Source organism: Muntiacus reevesi, chromosome 17 (assembly GCF_963930625.1).
Source record: "Muntiacus reevesi chromosome 17, mMunRee1.1, whole genome shotgun sequence".
NCBI lineage: Eukaryota > Metazoa > Chordata > Mammalia > Artiodactyla > Cervidae > Muntiacus > Muntiacus reevesi.
The window spans coordinates 9,148,397-9,169,430 of NC_089265.1; the positions used below are offsets into that span (position 1 = coordinate 9,148,397).

The 21,034-nt window shown below is 35.7% G+C and overlaps 1 protein-coding gene across 12 annotated transcripts in view; it reads right to left on the reverse strand.

Annotated features, from left to right (window-relative positions):
• The window catches only part of HMBOX1 (homeobox containing 1), a 210,758-nt gene that overhangs the window by 99,599 nt on the left and 90,125 nt on the right, over window positions 1-21,034 (reverse strand). For all 12 annotated transcript variants that reach the window (XM_065908112.1, XM_065908106.1, XM_065908103.1 and 9 more), the window contains exon 4: window positions 18,896-18,981. In XM_065908112.1, coding sequence (XP_065764184.1) covers window positions 18,896-18,981 — 86 coding nt within the window. The remainder of the gene's footprint in view (window positions 1-18,895; window positions 18,982-21,034) is intronic.

Below are 21,034 nucleotides of genomic sequence, written 5' to 3' on the forward strand. Positions count from 1 at the left end.
CCAAACTGATTTACAGCTTCAGTCTAACTCCTACTAAAATTTCAGCTGGCTTTTCTAAAGAAATTCTAAAATTCCTATGGAAATGTAAGGGACCTGGAATAGCCAAAATAATCTTTAAAAAGAAGAACAAAGTTGAAGAACTAACACTTCCCAATTTCAAACATACTGTCAAACCACAGTAATCAAGTCTGTGTGGTACTGCCATTTCCTGCATTGTAGGTAGATTCTTTACCACTGTGCCACCATGGAAGCCCGGCATGAGGAGAGACATATAGGTCAATGGAACGGAATTGAAAGTCAGGTAGCAAACCCAAACATTTATCATCAATTGATTTTTCATGAGGGTGACAAGAAAATTGAATGGGAAAAGAACAGTCCTTTCAACAAACTGTGCTGAACTAGATACCTACATACAAAAAAATATTATGCTGGACTCCTACTTCACATTGTGTATGAAAACTAACTTAAAAGGGATAAAACCTAACTAAGAGCTAAAATTATAAAACTCTTAGAAGAAAACAGACATAAATCTATGTGACTCTGAATTAGGTAAATGGTTTCTTAGCTATGACAAAACAACAACAAAAATAACAACAAAAAACTGGACTTCATCAAAATTAAAGTCTTATGTACTTCAAAAGTCACTAACAAGAATGTAAAAATATTTGCAAACCCTCTATAGGACAAAGGACTTGTATCTAGAATATATAAAGAACTCTTACAATTCAATGTGAAAAAGACAAAACTCAAAACACAGGCAAAGGATTTGACTAGATACTTCTCAAAGGATATGTATAAATGGCCAAGAGGCACATGAAAGAAATGCTCAACATCAGTAATTGCTAAGAAAATACAAATCAAGACTACCAGATACCACTTCATAACCACCAGAATGATGGTAATTAAAAAGATAAGTGTCATAAAGATGTAAAACAACTGGAAGGCTCATACATTTGTGGTGGGTCTGTAAAATGGAAAAGTTTGCAGCTTTCCATAACATCAAACATAGAATTGCCATATGACCCACAATTCCATTCTGTGTTACATTCTAAGAGAACCTGCCTACACAAAAACTAGTACATAAATGTTCATGGCAGCATTATGCACAATAGCCAAAAAGTGAAAATAATCTAATTGTCCCACAACTGATGAATAAATAAAGGAAAATCATTCAGCTCTTAAAAGGAATGAAGTGCTGATACATAGTACAACATGGATCAACCTTGAAAACAGTGAAGGCAGACACAAAGGCTTATGTAATGTATGAGTCTATTTTATGAAATACCCAGAATTCTGTCTACAGGTAAATCTATAGAGACAGAAAATAACTTAGTGATTGCCAGGAGCTGGGGGAATAAAGGACTAAGGAATGTTTGCTTACAGATACAGGGTTTCTATGTTGAACAAGTTTATGTAGGAATACTCCCATGACTCCTGTTGCCTCACCCCTCTAGAACTGTTACCTTTAAACAAAAATCAGGCTTCAATCATTCATAACTAACATACTTTCAGGGCAACTTGTTACCTTACCCAGGATGGAGGAGGCATGTGTCAATGCCTAACATTTTCCTTAGATTCAGAATTCTTATTTTATTTAGTCTGTGTTTTAAGTTTCTTCACCACTTTAGTGAAGACAGAGTTTTTAAAAAATTTTTTTGTTTATTTTTATTGTTTATGCTAGGTTATGATGAGACAGAAATGGAAAAAAAATCCTATTATTTTTAACTAGCAGTAGCTCTCAATTTTTTACAATCTGGTGATCTACGGGGAAAAAAAGCAAGCCTGTTAACTTGTAGCTGATTGTTCCTATTTAATTTTCCAAGAGGCTGCAAATCTTTTAGTTATGCTTGTTGGCCATTTATACTTCATCTTCTATAAATTATGTACTGATAGCTTTGCAAATTTTTCTATTGGGTTGTTTTCACAATAACTTGTAATTGCTCTTTTGACATTTATAGATACCAATTCTTTGCTCTTGCTATTTCAAATTATCTTTCAGTGTAAGTTTTGTTTACAGTTTCTTTTATTGGATATATGATTAAAGTTTTTATACAGTTAAATATATCTAAATTTATCTTTGGGGATTTATGTGTTATTTCCTACTACAAAATAATAAAAATGTTCAAAACAGTAATGTAAGGCTTTTTATCCAGCTTGAATACATATATATGAAAGTGTTAGTCACTTAGTTGTGTCCAACTCTTTGTGACCACCATGGACTAGCCTGCCAGCATCCTTTGTTCATGGAATTCTTCAAGAAAGAATATTGGAGTGGGTTGCCAGGCCCTTCTCCAGATATATACATTCACACAGAGATATACAGACATCTTTATTCCATATGAAAACTGATGTCTGTTTCTGATGCGATATTGAGACCTAGTTTTTATTTTCTCATTTTCAAATGGACAACTGATGGGAAACCATCGTTTCCTTACAGATTTAAAAGAATTCCCTTACTTAAGCTGAATTTCCTAATAGATCCAAGGATCTTTTGTTGAAATCTGTTTTGTACAAACAATACATATATCAATCTGCCAATACGATCTTACGTAATCACTCTAAACATACAGTGTATTTTAGTATGTGGCAGGAAAAATTTGTTCAAACTCTTTTCTCTGTACTTTTTAAAGAATGTCGTGGTTATTCTTATGAATTTTTTCCTACAGATGAACTTCAGAATTAGGTAAAAAAAAGAATATAATCCTGTTGTGGTTCTGATTGGTATCAAAAAGCACACAGAGCAAACTGTTGATACTTGAGCTGAATCTGGCCAGAACATGTGGCTGCTGAGTCTGTGACATGGTTGTGTTTTAAAGCTGGTGCCTAAAAATAAAATCAGTCACCTCCTTCCCACACCTTAAAATCCATTCCTTCCTCATTCTACTTAACACACATTAAGCTGCATTATACTTTTAAGGACAAACAGTGCTCTATAACATGATTGCACTATAATTTATCTAGCTAGTCCCCTACAGATGGGCACTTCGATTATTAATGGCCTTTTGCTATCATACCGTATGCTGCAATAAATATTCCTACACATTCATTATTCTAGACATAAGCAAATATTTCTATAGGATAAAATCCTAAGAGATAAATTATATGATCAAAGGGGACGTACATATACATTTTTTAAAAATAGAAATGTTATACATACAAAAGACTAAGTGTATTTAAAAGTAATATATGATTATCAAGTTGAACTCTTGTCTAAATATTTAGCTAAACAAAATTTATTCAATTATTAAACAAGTATTTAATGTCTCTGTGTGAGATTAAGGCAAAAAAATGGTTTAAGACAGTTACTAAATTGCTAAATTTTAACAGTTGGTTGAAAATTAAGTCTTCAGAGGCTGGAATGCATTTTTAAAAAACAGTGATAATTAAAAAGGGATAAAGTAGGCATATATCAAAACACTGCATACCACAACCTTAAATATAAACAATTTTTGTCAAAAATTTTTTTTAAAAAAAGATGAGGACAATGCTATAAAACATGGGCAACAGATTTAAACAGGCAATTCACAAAAAGGACATGTAAATGACTAATAAACATGAAGTGATATTTAACCTGCACAGTAATCAGGGAAATGCATTTAAAACTGCAATGATGGAAATTTCTGAGTAGATCTTAAAAGTCTTCATCACAAGAAAAACAATTTTTGTAACTAGGCATAGTGACAAATGTTAGCTAGATGTTAATACATCTAGCTAATGGTGATCATTTTGTAATGTATACAAAATTCAAATCATTATGTAGTACACATGAAATTTATGTTACATGTCAATTATACCTTAATAAAAAATCAAAAATAGGGCTTCCTTGGTGGTCCAGTGGTTAAGAATCCGCCTTGCAGTGCAGGGGACATGGGTTTGATCCCTGATCCAGAAGATCACACATGCCACTGAGCAGCTAAGCCCATGAGCTGCAACTACTGAGTCCACTTACTTGCTCCAGCTACTGAAGCCTGCATGCCTAGAGCCCATGAATCACAACTCGAGAGTAGCTCCCGCTCGCCTCAACTAGAGAAAGCCCACGTGCAGCAACAAACAGCCTGTGTGCCACAAGGAAGACCCAACATAGTCAAAAATAAATAAAATAAATGCATAAATAAATCCTTTTTTAAAAATTAAAAATAAAATAATAAAACTGCAACGACATACAATTTCACTGCTATCCAGTTGGAAAAACATGAAAAAGTCTAACAATATATCAATTATTGACAAAGATGGAGAGTAATGTTTAGAACGCACATGCTTACAACTGGTTTGGAGAATGATCCAAGCTGCATGTTCATCAATGTTTATACCACATTTCATCAAATCTACAACAGCACTGACTGTAAGATGTGTTATTGCTTTACATACCAGAAAGAAAAAAAAAAAACCTGATGGGGAAAAGCAAAGCAAAACAAAACAGTGATAATACCCTTTAGGTACTTGACAAGGGATACTTCCAAGTTAGAAAAGCTTGGTGCAGAACAGTGTATATAGCATACCACCCATCTGGCCAAAAAAAATAGGAGAAAAGGACTGTAGATATACTTGCTCTATATGCATGTATTCTATATGCATAGAATATCTCTGCACAAAGTGTAACGTTAGTCTATTCTAGGAAGGGAATTATGACTGATAGAAACAGGAGGGGTTAAGTATTGTACATACCCTCTGAAGTTTGACCACATGAACATACATTTCTAATACAGCATGTCAATGTATTTTTTATTTTTAATTTAGTTTTATTATTAGCTTTTTATTTTGGCAATAATACAAAGAAAATTTTAAAATCCCACTTTAGGAAACTTAATTCTGTTCAGAAAATAGTTTAGATGACTTTTATTTTTACTCCTTCCCTAACTTTTTATAGTAGGTTAATTGAGATATAATTCACATACCATACAATTCACCCATTGAAAGTGTACCATTCAATAGTTTTAATATTCTCAGAGAGTTGTGCAAGCAATACCACAACTGATTTCCCTTTCTTTGGAGTAATACAATGAGAATACTAGTCAGAATGCCCGTAAGGTCAGCACACAGAAAGATTATGGGGCAGAGAGAAGGGAGATCTTGCCACAAAAGGAGCTGGAGTCTGTCCTTGTCACATCCTAATTCTGCTCAGGATATGAGAGGAAACTATTTAAATCATATTTTTAAGGCAATTTTGTGCATGTCAAACTGTGGAAGGCTAGTTATGATAAAGAAAGTTCCCCTATGTTATTGTCAAGATGAAATTGAGACAATATAATTTTTTAAGATAGAAAAGGAAGGATTATTTTAATAACATTTTCCAAAACCGTGGTATTCTCTGATACAAAACTGAAATTGGACAAGTGGATCCATTCTTAAAGGTCAGGTGCAATGCTGAATGTGAAAGCAACTACTAAACTTTTTCATTAATATAAACTTCATTACATTAAAATCCACTTTTCTTTAAATTTTTTCTATTGTGTTAGTTTTAGGTTTACAACATAATGAATAATAAATTCATTTATTATGAAATGATTACCACAGAAAGTTTGGTTAAAATCATCACCATTCATAATTACAAACTTTGTGTATACATATGGCGAGAACTTTTAAGATCTATTCTCTTGGCATCTTTCAAGTATACTATATAGTTTAGTTACCATGCTATGCACTGTATTGCCAGGACTTACTTTTCTTTATTCATTCATACTCTGATTTACACTGCAGTTGTTTCCATGTCCTGGGTTACTATAAATATGCTGCAATGAACATGAGGGCTCTATATATTTTTTAAAGTTTATAATATGTTGGCCCAAGGCTAGAAACATTTTGGTTAACATATTTAGTGTCAGGAAGCTTAGATTCAGAAAAGTCAGCCTGGAGAGAGATGAAGGGGAAATGACTGCTGGCTGAACATTAAGCAGTATAATGGTTAATAATCATAAAAATAAAGAATTTCTATGGCATTTACGGTGTGCTAGAAACTTTATTTCAAATAACACATTTAATCTACTGAAGAACATCCTATGAAAGAAAGAAAGTGTTAGTCACTCAGTCGTGTCCGACTCTTTGTGGCCCCACGGGCTGTAGACTGCCAGACTTCTCTCTCCATGGAATTCTCCAGGCAAGAACACTGGAGTAGGTTGCCATTCCCTTTTCCAGGGGATCTTCCTGACCCAGGTATCAAACCCTGGTCTCCTGTCTTGCAGGCACATTCTTTACCGTCTGAGCCACCAGGGAAATCCCAAGAACACCCTTATGTAGATATGATTATTATTTGCATTTTCCAAAAGGAGTAACTGAGGTTTAAGACATTCAAGGACTTGCCCAAAGTTACATAACTTGTAAGTGACAGAAATAATATTTTAAATCCTCAAAGTCATGCACTTGACCATAGAACACTGGCTTGGCAGCAAGACAAACAGTAATTAGCTGTGTGACTATGGGCAAATGATTCAAACTCCTTTAGCCTCAGCTTTCTCGTCTATAACCGAAGAAGTTAACACCTGCCTCTCAAATATATAAAACAGTTAGCACAGCATCTAGCACTTGGCAAGTGTTAAAATAAATTATACCTAAAAATAAAAAAAAACTCTCCAAAAAGAGAGGCGTAGCCCACAAGGTGCACAGCAGTAAAAAGCAGACCAACCGGTCACCTACAACTCAGAGGGCTATACGCCGTCCTGATCTCAACACGAAGATAACGCGGAGCTAAAGACCGAAAGCTGTACGGACAACAGTGGCTTGAGAGCGAGTTCTTACTAAATATTTTTATGTGTGATAATTATTTTAACACGTAGCACTCAAACATTTCAGTCACTCTTTATATTTTAGAAAAATCAAGACAAATTGGTAATAAATGCCCTTTTAACAGTATTTTAGTAATGGAAGGGCTTAGAACATGAAAAATCTGTATGTTTAAAATAGTCCAAGGAGAAAAAAGAAACAATTTTATGAAAATAGCATATTCTAGATGTCCAGAAATATTCAATAGGGGTCAAAACACACATTAAGTATGTTTCTAAAAACTCTTTACTATGATTCCCACCATCAACAATGACAGCAATCCTGTGGCAACGTTATACTGGACATACACATTAAAATCAGTGTGTCCAAAAACCAAGATGTTGTCCATGGATCTGCTTGGGGACAGATTCAGACATAGGTCAGTCAACATTTGTAACACTCTACAAAAAGCAAAATCCCATAGCTGAAGTGAGTGAAAAATATGTTCTTTACTCAGACAGACTAGAGCACAGGAGAAGGGCTACTGCTGTATCCAAACCAAATTCAGTTTGGTTTGTGGTTTGTAATCCTGATATCCTAGGCCACTGGCAAGAGAAAAATATTTCTGCCAAGGGTAACATCACGTAGAAAAGTATTGGCAATATATGAAGTATTAATGACCCCTACATCTCTACTATTATACATTCCATTTTGCTGATTTCAGTACAGGGAACAAGACCTGCAGCATTATATTCAACAGTAAGTCATAACCAAGTTGAATAAGATAGTCACTATTACAACAACAACAACAACCAGAGTCTCAAAGATATCTGGGGAAGAAATAATACAAATTCTATACCAATTCTTCTAGAAATTTAAGAGAACATTTTCCAATTCATCTTATGATGTCACATTATCATAGTAACAAAACTAGACAAGGACATTACAAGAATAAAAAAATAAAACCCACTCTGTATAATGGGCTCCAGTTTCATCCATCTCATTAGAACTGATTCAAATGTATTCTTTTTAATGGCTGAGTAATATTCCATTATATAGAGTGAAGTAAGCCAGAAGGATGAACAGCAATACAGTATACTAACACATATATATGGAATTTAAAAAGATGGTAACAATAACCCTATATGCAGGACAGAAAAAGAGACACAGATGTATAGAGCAGACTTTTGGACTCTGTGGGAGAAGGCGAGGGTGGGATGATCTGAGAGAACAGCATTGAAATATGTATATTATCAAGTGTGAAACAGATCGCCAGCCCAGGTTGGATGCATGAGACAAGTGCTCAGGGCTGGTGCACTGGGAAGACCCAGAGGGATGGGATGAGGAGGGAGGCGGGAGGGGGGATCAGGATGGGGAACACATGTAAATCCATGGCTGATTCATGTCAATGTATGGCAAAAACCACTACAATACTGTAAAGTAACTAGCCTCCAACTAATAAAAATAAATGAAAAAGTGAAAAAAAAAATAAAAAAATAAAACCCAGAACAATAATCCTTTATCAACACAGATCAAGAATTCTAACAAAGTATCAGCAAACTGAGTCAAACTACATAAAAAACATCATAATTTCAGTGGAGTTTTCCCTAGAATGAAAGGTTTAACATTTGAAAATCAATGTAATTGCCATAACAAGACAGAAAGAGAAAACCACATCACCATCTCAACAGATACAGAAAAAGTGTTTGATGTAGTATGATATCCATTCACAATAAAAATTCTCAAAAATTAGAAATAGACGAGAACTTCCCTTAAAGGTCATCTTGATGTGGGACATCTATGAAAAATCTACAACTAAGATGGCACTTACTCATGAAATACTGAACTCTTGCTCTCTAGGATTAGGTAAAAGGCAAAGATGTCTATACACATTACTATATTTAACTAGTAGTCCTAGTCCACACAATAAGGCAAAAAAAAAAAAAAAAATAGAAGACAAACCAAGTAAAAGGAAGAAGCAAAATTATTTCTACTCACAGGTAATACAACTGCTCATGTAGAAAATTCTAAGATTTTACCAAAACAGTTATCAAAAAAGGTACCAAGTAAATGAATTTTTGGCAAGGTTTCAAAACAAAAGGTCAAAATACCAAAATCAACTATTCTATGATGCAAGAAACAAACTGGAAATTGAAATTAAAAATAGTATCAAAATAGTAATACCAAAAGTATAAAATATTTAGATGAATTTAAGAAAGTATGTACAAGACCTACTAACATGGCTGAAGGAAAATAAAGAAGACCTAAACAAATGGAGAGATATACCATGTTTGTATTTGTATATACTGTATATATATTTGTATATGTATTTGTATGTTATCTATATGTATATATATTTGTATATGTATTTGTATGTTATCTATATGTATATATATTTGTATATGTATTTGTATATACCGTGTTTGTAGATGGGAACACTCAGTATGATTCAAAGATTCTTGATGGTAGCTTTATCCAGATTTTCAACACAATCCCAATCATAATCTCACTACAAACATGCTTTTTTATAGGAACTGAGAGGCTGAGCTTTGTATTAGTATAGGACTAGATATAAAGTCCAATGGATCATAACAGAGAACCCAAAGAGTCTCACACATACACATTCAATTGATTTTTTATAAAGGTGCCAATGTAATTTAATAGGGAAAGACTAGTGCCTTGACAACTGCTGACTATTTTAAAAAATGGTACTCTCACAATCAGACAATCATGTGGGGAAAAAAAAATACATCTAGATCCTTACCTCACACATACACAAAAAACTAACTTGAAATGTTTTACACACTCAAATGCATGAACTTGTAGAACACTTGTAGACGAAAATTGAAGAAAATCTTTGAAACTTCATTTAAGCAGATTTTCTTAGGACACAAAATGAAAAGCATGAACCACAAAGGAAGAAGAAAAGATAAACATAATTATGTTTAACATTTGCTCTTTGAAAGACAACAATAAGAAAATAAAAATGCAAGCCTCAGACTAGGGTATCTATCTGTACATCCTCATATTTAAGGACTTGCATCCAGAATATCCACAGAACTCTTACAATCAATAAGGCAAACAACCTGATTAAAAAACAATGGGCAAAAGATTTGACAGACATTTCATCTAATAAGATACATGAATAGCAAATGAGCATCTGAAAAGATAATTAGTCATTAGGAAAATGCAAAATAAAACTAGAGTGAGATGCTATTACATATGCACTAGGATGGCTAAATTTAAAGAGTACCACAGGTACCAAGTGCCGAAGATAATGCAAAGCAACTGGAAATCTCATATACTCCTGATGGGGATGCAAAATGGTATAGCCATTTTGGAAAAATTTGGCAGTTTCTTACTTACTAGTAACCCTATAACTACTTTTAGCATTGAGAAATGAAAACGTATATCCACACTGAAACTTGTAGACAAATATTCATTACCTAAATAGCCAAAACCAGGAAAAACTCAAATGTCCACTGACTTATTAACAGATAAATTAAATTTGTTATATCCATTCACTCGGGGACTAGTTTTCAGGATTTAAAAGTTGGAACTACTGATACATGTAACAACACTAATGAATCTCAAAAATTTCATGCTAAGTTTCAGAAGTCAGACACTCACATTGGTCAGAATGGCCATCATCAAAAAAGTTTGCTAACAATAAATGCTGGAGATGGTATGGAGAAAAAGGAACCTCTTGTCCTGTTGATGGGAATGTAAATTGGTGCAGCCACTATGGAAAACAGTATGAAAGCCCCTTAGGCAACCAAGAGTAAAACTACCACATGACCCAACAATCCCACTACTGGGCATGTACCCTGAAAAAACCGTAATTGTAAAAGATACATGCACCCCAATGTTCACTGCAGCACTATTCACAATAGCTCCTGGACCATGGAAGCAACCTAGACATACATCAACAGATGAATGGATAGAGAAGCTGTGGTACATGTATATGGTGGAATATTACTCAGCCATAAAAAGGGACACATTTGAGTCAGTTCTACAGAGGTGGGTGTACCTAGAGCTATTATACAGAGTGACATAAGTCAGAAAGAGAAAACCAAATATCATGTATTAGTGCATGTCTACAGAATCTAGAAAAATGGTTTTGACGAACCTACATGCAGGGCAGGAACAGAGATGCAGACAGAGAGAACAGAGGTGGAACACAGTGGGGGAAGGAGAGGGTGGGACGAACTGAGAGAGGAGCACGGACACACACACACTGCCGTTTGTAACACAGCTAACAGGAAGCTGCTGGAGGACACGGGGAGCTCAACGTGGTGCTGTGACAGCCAGGAGCGGGGACGGGGCAGGGGGTGAGGGCAAGTTCAAGAGGGAGGGGACATTAAGTGTACACACGGCTGACTCACCTGTTATGGCAGAAGCCAGCACGACACTGCAAAGCAATTATCCCCTGAATGAAAATAAGCTTAAAAAGTATGTATGGCATGGTTCTAGTTATATGATGCTACTGACAGAATACACACCCGTGGTGGCAGGGGGCTTGGCGGTGGGGAGAGATATCTAGCTGCACAGAAGCATGGGGAAACTTGCTGAAACACCAACAGTGTTCCATATCTTGGTTGTGGTAATGAGTACACCACTCTGTAAACTTGGCACGACTCAAAGAGAGCTCCATTTTTAAGAAAGTTTTTACCTCAATAAAGCCTATTAATAAAAAGAAGAAAAACATACTTCTCCTATATACCTCAAATTTATTGTGTGAGGATCAAATGATACACAGTTAGCTGACACCTAAACAACTTCAGGGCTCAAGGTGTTGACCTCTCTGCCCAGTCCAAAATTCAAGGATAACTTTAGAGTTGGCCTTCCAAATCTGCGGCTCTAAATCTATGGATTCAAACACCCATGGTCTATGTAATACTTTCATTACATTTATTGAGCGGAAAAAAACCGCACATAAAGTGGACCCACACAATTCAAACCCCTGTTGTCGAAGAATCAACTGTAGTTAAATTTAGCTGAAGTTGATACACACTGATGTTAAAAGCTTTCTTAAAGGGCCATAAGAATTTGCATGATTGTTTCAAAATTTTATAGGTCTCTCAGATACCAAGGCCCTCAAGCTTTGTTAGTTCAAGCTTCAGTTCCTCACCTAAATAGATACAGGGACTTCCCGTGTGCAGTGGATGGGAAACTGCATGCCAACATAGAGGACGCGGGTTCAATCTCTGGACCGGGAAGATTCCACATGCCTCAGAGCAATTAAGCAAATGTGCCATGACTTGTGAGCCCGCACTCTAGGGTCTGCAAGTGGCAACTACTGAGCCCATGTGCCTGGAGAGCCTGTGCACTGCAACAAGAGAAGCCATCACAGAAAGAAACCCGCACACCACGATGAAGAGCAGTCCCTGCTAGCTGCACCTAGAAAGAGCCCACGTGCAACAGTAAAGAGCCAGTGCAACCAAAAAATAATAATAAATAAATGCAGCAACTGATGTTAAAACGTTAAAAGTTGGCAGGAATATTCCTTAAGGCATAAAAGACTGTATTTGTAATTTAGTAAAAATGGTATTTATTCCATTCCCTCTGAGTCATCTTCTGCAGGTTGCTATTTATAAGACTGCCTGCTGCTGAACTTTATGTTTTGCTATTTTATCAGACACAGACACTTTCTGACTCTTACTAGGGTTATTTCTTCTTTCTATCATTTTTCCTTGTAAGTTTTTTTTAACATGAAGAAAATTTACTTAGGTAAGAAGTATTTCTTGAAGGAATATTACACCCTAAGTACAGACTTCTCTCCATGATCTTAGGAAGCAAGAAGGGGGGAGAAACAAAAATGAAAATTACTGAGGGGTGAAAAACCACACTTGTGCCTGACTTTTTAAAATCACTTTTGTCAAAGCTTTTGGTACAATAAAGTTTTTAAAAATATAGCTTCTACTTTAAACACAGGTGGAAGAGAATTTTGTTTTATAGTGAAAATCAACTTTCCTAAGTTTAACAGCAAAAATGTATAATCCCATACACTGCATGTGAGATGCTAATAGCCCTGGTAGGACATTAAATATAAAAAGAAAACTGATTTTTCTAACAACAAAACGTGTCCTCTGAAATTATTTTCACTCCAATTTTTCACATCTCTCACCAAAGGGAGAAAAATGAGTGTTCAGATATACAGCTTGGATTTTTTTTCCTGAGGAAAAGAAAGGTAACCGTATGTGTTGTTTATAAGAAAACGGTTTGGCAACAAATTGCTGGATGTAGAAGAAAATAAGAATAAAAGAATTTTTCTGAATCAGAGGATAGCATCTGTTTTTATTCTTCAGAGACAAGGGAAAATTCTAAAATGTACTTTGCAAAAACATTTATATTTGAAAAGAAGTTTTCTCCTAATAGAAACTAAAGCTCTAAACCTTTTCAATTTGGAAACACAAGTTCCAACTTACATGCAGAAATCTGCCCAATTTATAGACAGATAATAGCCTTCATAGTGGAGCTCTACATGAAGCTAGTAAAATTCATTAGGTAGGAATTGATAAGATCTTGTTAGATAAGCATTAGAATTATATTTGGTTATATTATAATAGGATGATACCATAGTCTGTGACTTATGCCTTACCAATACCACTTTTCTAATATAAATGTAAATTCTACTTGCTTAGAGCAGCTTTATTCATAATTGCCCAAACTTGGAAGCAACCAAGATGTCCTTCAGTAGATGAATGGATAAACTGTGGTACAGCCAGACAATGAAACATTACTTAAGTGCTAAAAAGAAATCAACTATCAAACCATGAAGAGACATTAAAGAACCTTAAATAATTATTACTAAGTGAAAGGAGCCAACCTGAAAAGGATACATACTATATGATAACATTCTGGAAAAGGCACAACTATGGAGGCAGCAAAAAGATCAGCAGTTGTCAGGTTGGGGGAGGAAGAGGGAAGGATGAATAGATAGAGCACAGGGAACTTTTAGGCAGTGAAACTAGAGTGTCGTCTTCTGACACTGTAACCGTAGATATTAGTAATCACATTTTTTCAAGACCTATTTGAATGTACAAAATCATTTATACCTAAAGTAAATTGGGACTCTGGGTGATAATGTAGGTTCATAAAGTACCACTCTAGTGCTAGATGCTAAGAATATGGGAGGCTGTGTGTGTATGTGTGTGGAGGGGCAAGAGGTATATGGGAACTATACTTTTAGCTCACTTTTGCTGTGAATCTACAACTACCCTGAAACATAAAGTCCATTTTTTAAAAAAGGTATAATGACATTTTAGTTGGTTTTTAGTGTCAGGTCTGAAGTTCTCTAATTAGGGAGAGGATCAATATATACACAACTTTGTAAAGAAATTATTGTAGTTAAACTAAATATGTGGTCCTTTTATGCTTCATTTTATTTTATGGTTGTTTGATTTTTGGCCATGCTACATGGCATGTGAAATCCTAATTCCCCAACCAGAGATGGAACCCATGCCCTCTGCAGTGGAAGCATGGAGTCTTAACCACTGGACCACCAGTAAAGTCCCTAGTCTTCATTTTAAAGATAAGGAAGAAAGGGAAAGTGATCTGAATTCAGCTGAAACATTTCTAAAACTGGTTCAGAGCTTCTCTTTATACAAATTCTTACATTTGCAGAATAAGAGTCACTAGGGAGGGGTAAAATGCATACTTGTTAAATGTACTTAGCGGTTTAAAAAGGGAATGGAGTTTGACAACTAGAAAAGTTACTTGGAAAACATTTGGTCAAACCCCACATCTTATAAATAAAGAAACTGAGGTTCAGAGAAGTTATGTGATTTGCCCTGGATCACAAGGCTATTTGACAGAAGGACTAGAATTTTGGCATTCAAAAGTTTAATGGTCATTTTTCCATTATACAACTATCATTCAAGAAAACAGAATTGGGATAAATTTCTTAAAACTCAGAGATGATTATGTTTTTCTTCTTTTATTTATTTACTTTTTAAGAGGACGTGAATCTAATTAGGATATTTATTTAGCTGATAAGCACACACTAAAGCACTGCCATTTACCCACTTATTTTGCCAGCCTGATTTTCCCCAGAGGTGACCTAAGAAGAAAATCATGTCTTAAGAATTCTCACAATCCAAGAAAATGTTTCACCCTGAAAGTGAATATGAAACCTACATGTTCATTACTAAAGCAAAGGCTATGTATGCTCCCCACCTTACCATTCATTGTTAGTGAGAATTTTGAAACTTGCCCCATCTCTTACAGGGGTAAAAATCTACTCTTGGTGGGAGCAGCTGTGACTCTGTGAAAGAAGCTACAAATAACATGCTGGGAAATTCAGCAGGCACTGTTATTATATCCTGTTTATACTGTCATTTTTCCTATCAGTAGGATATTATTTATACAGACCCCACCCATGAACTTCTTGTTTATCTTATTATAGAAATCCTCCAAATCTATAAAAAGAAGCCTCTGTATTTTGTTTCTGGAACAAGCACATGTGTGGTAATTTTGCACCTCACTACACATTTTTATTTAGCATTTCCTTTTGTTATGCATCACTCGTTCTCATTTTTACCCAAGGCTGATTTATTTCATTATGTCACATACTGGAGTTAAACTTAACTGACTTTAACAGACTCCAATCTAGGACAGATTCCAGGGCACCCTATCTTTTACGTTGGGGGAGATTTCATCAGGTAGCTGTTCTTCTAAGATACATTTGACTAATTTGTTAAACAGGCAGAAGAATGTGCCAGTATACTAATCGGGTGCCCCAGCGAGTGAGCCCCAAGTGCCAGAAGCCTTCCTAACTGTGGCTTCTTTATCTGAGCTGTGTCAGTTATAAGGGCTAAGCTTTACCCTAGTTCTCACTAACTCACTATTCTCTAGCTGGATCTCTCTTCTGGAATGAAAAGCATTGCTCCTGAGTTTAGCTGGATGGTTAGACAGGCTGGGTGGAAATGTGACATAGATATACAAGAGAAATACATGAATTCAGTAAGCAGACCAAAGGGACAATGAACCAATCTGGTTATAAATCATCCTCAATCCCCTGCCTAACATAAACAATTGAATTAAAGTAGATAAAAGAAAAATGCAAATCCCTTAAGGGAAGAAATTCATGCTGCGTTTGTTGAGCAAATAAGTATTTCCAGAGGGGAGACATCACTGGAGAAAGTCACACTGGATAAATTTTCACATGTATACCTTTGTTAGCTTCACTAGTACTCCTTTTCTAGGGAAACGTGAGATCTTCAGAGAGTATGTGCAATGCTAGACTCTTTGAGAATGTATAAGAAGATCTCTGCTTTTAAAGACTACTACTCTAAAATGCAGAACTGAAATGAAGTTTAACCTCTCAAGGTGGTAAACTAAGTGTTAATTTCAGGCAAAAAAGAGAGGTCTACATGGGCTACAGTGATCAAAGAAGTCAGAATGAGGATAGTAACAGAAGTAATGTTGATAAAAGGTTCCCTGGTGGTTCAGTGGTAAAGAATTCGCCTGCCAATGCAAGAGACTCCAGTTCAATCCCTGGGTTGGGAAGATCCTCTGGAGAAGGAAATGGCAACCCACTCCATTATTCTTGCCTGGGCAATCCCAGAGACAGAGGAGCCTGGTGGGAGATAGCCTACGGGGTCACAAAGAGTCAGACAACAACAATGATTAGCAGGAATTGTGAAGATCAGGGTGAGCAGACGAAGGCAAGCCAGGCACAGTCAGTGACTAGTGAGCATCCTGGTGAACAGAGACAGAAGTGGCAAGTAGCTGAATCCAGCTAGCAAGGATGCTGAAAACAAGATGGCTATAAACAGCAGGCTGGAGTAGATTATAAAGAACTTCATTTTCCATACAATGGAGAACCAAAGATATATGAATGAACCCAAGTTTTGACTAGGAATGAAGAGGAGAAAGAACAACTTGGGGTGAGGCAGAAATGAGGGGAAGAAGTTTTTAATGGTACCAAATCCTATGATTACAGTGGCAAAAGTCCACGTGTTCTAACAGAAAACACATGGAAAAATTTCAACTCTTGCTTTCAAAAACAAGAGATGGCATCATGATGACTGCCACTGACTGAGACAATGCTAGACAATGCGAATCCATGGCAGTTAATATCAGGAAAGCTCACTAGATTCCTAGAACACTACTTCTCATCGCAAATCACCTGGCGATCTGGTTAAAATGTAAACTCTGACTCAGTAGGTTTGCTGCTGCTACTGCTAAGCTGTGTCAGTCATGTCCGACTCTGTGTGACCCCTTAGACGGCAGCCCTCTAGGCTCCGCCGTACTTAGGATTCTTCAGGCAAGAACACTGGAGTGGGTTGCCATTTCCTTCTCCAATGTGTGGAAGTGAAAAGTGAAATTGAAGTCGCTCAGCTGTGACTCTTTGTGAGTCGGACATGCAGACCCCCTGGACTGCAGTCCACCAGGCTCCTCCATCCACAGAATTTTCCAGGCAAGAGTACTGGAGTGGGTTGCCATTGCCTTCTCTGTTAGTAGGTTTAGGGTGGTACATTTCTAAGAATTCCCCAATACTGCTATCCCATGGACTATATTTTGAATAGCAAGATGCTAAAACATCTTTAATTTCCCTTTCGAAAAAGGTAGTATTTGATGTATGGTATAGCTAATGCCTCAGATATGTCTAAGAAATTCCTTTTAGAGGTACTGTATTATAATTTGCATCAACATCTGATGGGGTTCAAAAGACACTATTTTAAAGGTCCCAGATGATTCAAGATTCAGGGTATTTAAGATATTCAGAAATATTTCCACTTGGGCAAAATCAACTTTATCATGCTGCTTATAACACTATAGTTTTGTCTTTTTTCTCTTTTTTAGGCTGGCAAACTAGAAGATACTATTGCGTCTAATCTTGGGGGCTGAATTAAAAGTCCTGAGAGACAACTGGTCTTTCTACAGTGCACATCAGTGGGTTTTGGTAAAACCCACCTAACCTGCCCTTACAATGCCCTTAGCACCACACCTTAATCCCTGAAGATAAAAGTAACATTTTAAGCATCCTATTGAAAAACAACTGAAAATTACAAAAATTAGATTCATAAATAGTTCTAGAGGAAGGGATATGCCTTTAACTTTTTTTTTAAACCATGAAAAGAAGTATCATTTATAAAAATACTTTACTAGTGTAATATGTTACACACATATTAAGACTGGGTGACCTTAGATTCCTGGGGTGAAATTTAAGACTTCCAAAATCTCAAATTTCATTTTTAACCAAATGGTCAGTAACAACATTTGAGGAAAATGTATCAAAGTCTAAAGAACAGAAATAACATCTTAAAATTGGAAGGTGTTGTTGAAGACCAGATTCAACTATTTCAATGTATTAACAGAAGAAACTGAGGTGCAAAGGCTAAAAAGGCCAAAGTCGCAGAGTTGCTACTGGAATGTTAAAAAAAAGAAGGGGAGGAACAAATTAATTTTTGTATCTGTTAATATACAACACACAACAATATATCAACTACAACATGTATGTAGTTGAAAGAGTTTCTGGTTCCTCTCATGACTAAGACATAGCTGATTTTACTAAGCTCTTAGAAATTACTGATATCCGAGAAAAGAAGACTACAGACCAACAAAGAAAAGACATGCTACCCCCAAATTTAAGAACTTCATAAAAAAATGCAATCTGAATAGAGAATGACACATATACACCACATACTCAGGATGGGGCTGCTGTTGGTTGAGTAATGGGATGGGATATAAAAAAATAAGGAGAAGACACTGGTAATTCTTATCTTCTCAGTAATGGTTTGAGAATATACATTTTCTTTCACATATGGAAAAGTGGTTAAAAACACAACTTCCTTCACTCTCATGAATCTTTTTTTTAACTGGTAAAATCAAGTAGATTTGGAGGACTATAAAGCTTTTAAAAATATGAAATGTAGAAAGCAGTTGGATGTGCATGTGTCATAAGCTCTGTCACAATTACAAGAAAACCAGAGAATCCTTTTTAGTCATAAAATAGGGAATTTTGTGCTTATTACAAATGCTATAAAATTTACTAGCACAAGATAAAAAAAAAAAATCACTGGAGAAGTTCCAAGATATCGGAGACAATGGGTTTTAAATCACAGGCATACATTATTATGCCTAAGTTGACAGATCTGCACTGCAATGCAGAAATGCAAGCAATATTCCAACATCTGCACTAGAAGGCAGAGACTAGACAAGATTCCAGAATAAAGGGCTCTTCAGCTCTTACCTGTTACCTGTGCAACAACTGCTTGGGAAATCCTCCGATTGGCAAGAAAGGCTTTGATTTCCTCTTTTATCACACTGCTGTCCCTCCTAACAAAAACAGAAGACAAGACCAACAATGTATGTTGAAGGTAGAAATCCTCATCTTTGCTAAGAAAGGTGAAGCAGAGAGGTGGGGAGAACACAGAAAGAAAGGACACAAAAATAAAGGTAAAACAGACCAAGCTTGTGGGAAAATATGAAATTAAAACAAACCAAGAAACACCAAATATTCAAGTCCTAAAACAGCACACCATCAGACAGACGCTTTAGTGAGTGCCACCGTAGATGTCAGTCTCATACCAGAGGTGGTTAATCGCATGCTGTGTATAATTCACACTAGGAACAAGCGGCCATATGGTATATGCAAGCTTTCATTACTGGGGAATGAGTGTGTCTTACACAGACAGAAATCCTAGAAAAATAAAAAGCAGCAGCAACAACAACAACAATCAGTTGTGAGTAGATTGTGGCTTTGCATGTTAACTATGCAACTGCATAAATCATGTTTAGTTCATTTGAAAACCTTTGTCAAAGGAACAGAAATCATCATTCTCACGACTGCTAAAATGCTGGCCATTTTAAGGCGCTTTTTTGCCTTTTAATTTGCCTTCTTTGTCCTTAACAAACCAAAAAAATTTTAGGCGGGGGGGCTGAATATAAAATTTTAGTATAAAGGACACATTAATGTCCTAATACATGTAATACACAAGATACTTAATACTTAAAACTATACTATATTCTATGTCCTTGACATTACATATCATAGATCTAATTTTTCCTCCACTAAGACACTTATAAATTTTTACTTATTTAAAAGTTCAAGAAATTCTCAAAAAGACTAGACATTCACTAGAATGACAATGAATGGGAAGACGGTTTCTCTACCAGGACAAAGATAATACTTCAGTGAAAATTATACCCAAAGCCTTAAAACTAATCAATTTCTCTTTGAATGTTCAAAAGAATCACACAAATGGATTTTTTGTTCAAGCTCAAAAGTAACTAAATAGTGGTAACTTATGGTCTAATGCAGGTGATCAGCAAACTATGGCCCATAGAATATATTTGGCCTCCCATCTGTTTTCATATAAACTGTGAGCTAAGAGTAGTTTCCACAGATGAATATTTGCAATCAATTTGATGACAGGGAATACTAACTTTGAACATGAATTGGGAAAAATATTGTCCCCTCCTCACCAAAAAATTCTATTATTCTCTATTGGCCTGTATCTTAAAGATGATATTTGATGATCAATTATTATTCTATATTGAATTTTGCAAATAAAAATTTGTGATCATTTGCTTTCTCTCTTGTAAGTATCTATATCATGTCCTTGATTTTGCCTCTTGACCACAAAGTATAAAATGTTTTCCATCTAACTCTTTACAGAAAAACTCTGTGGACTCCTGATCTCAGACAAAGGGACCGTAAAATCTTTATAAATTGCTTTGTGAATCACAAACTCCTGACTGGAGCTCAAGTCTCTCTACAGATTATCCGGAATGAGAAAAGTAAAGTATCCTATTCCCAAAGAATCAGCAGTGATTTACTCAAGCAGACTGGCAGTCCTTTGCTGAGGAGGAACTAAGTGTTCTGTTGGTGAATTTCATGTTCCCTTTCTGGAATTCTGGAAAAGAGCAGAGAAGTCATGGTAGGGACAGCTTCCAATCTGGAGCTCCACAGTCTACTCTTCATCCACTGGTTGGAAATCCTAATCAAAAAGATTCCCAGAGGAAGAAAATAAAGAATCTGCAGCCTAATCCAGTACTTAAAGCTTCTCATACTGATCTAGATATTGGCCAAATTCCTTCCAAAATGCTTATTTATACGGGAAACATTTCTTTGAAAAATATGCATTCGTATTTTGAAATTACGTATCTGAAAGAAAAGGACACAATACATTTAAAGGTCAAAATACCCATCTACATTACCATCTGGCGCTTAAATATCCAACAACAGTCAGTAGAGCAAGAGATAAACTTCAGCAGTATCTATTTCAATCAGTTTATGTAAATAGAACAACCAAATTATTTGGTTTCTCATACAGATGCAAAATTAAGCTGAAAAAATTTAAGTAAAGCATTGCATTCCAATGTATAG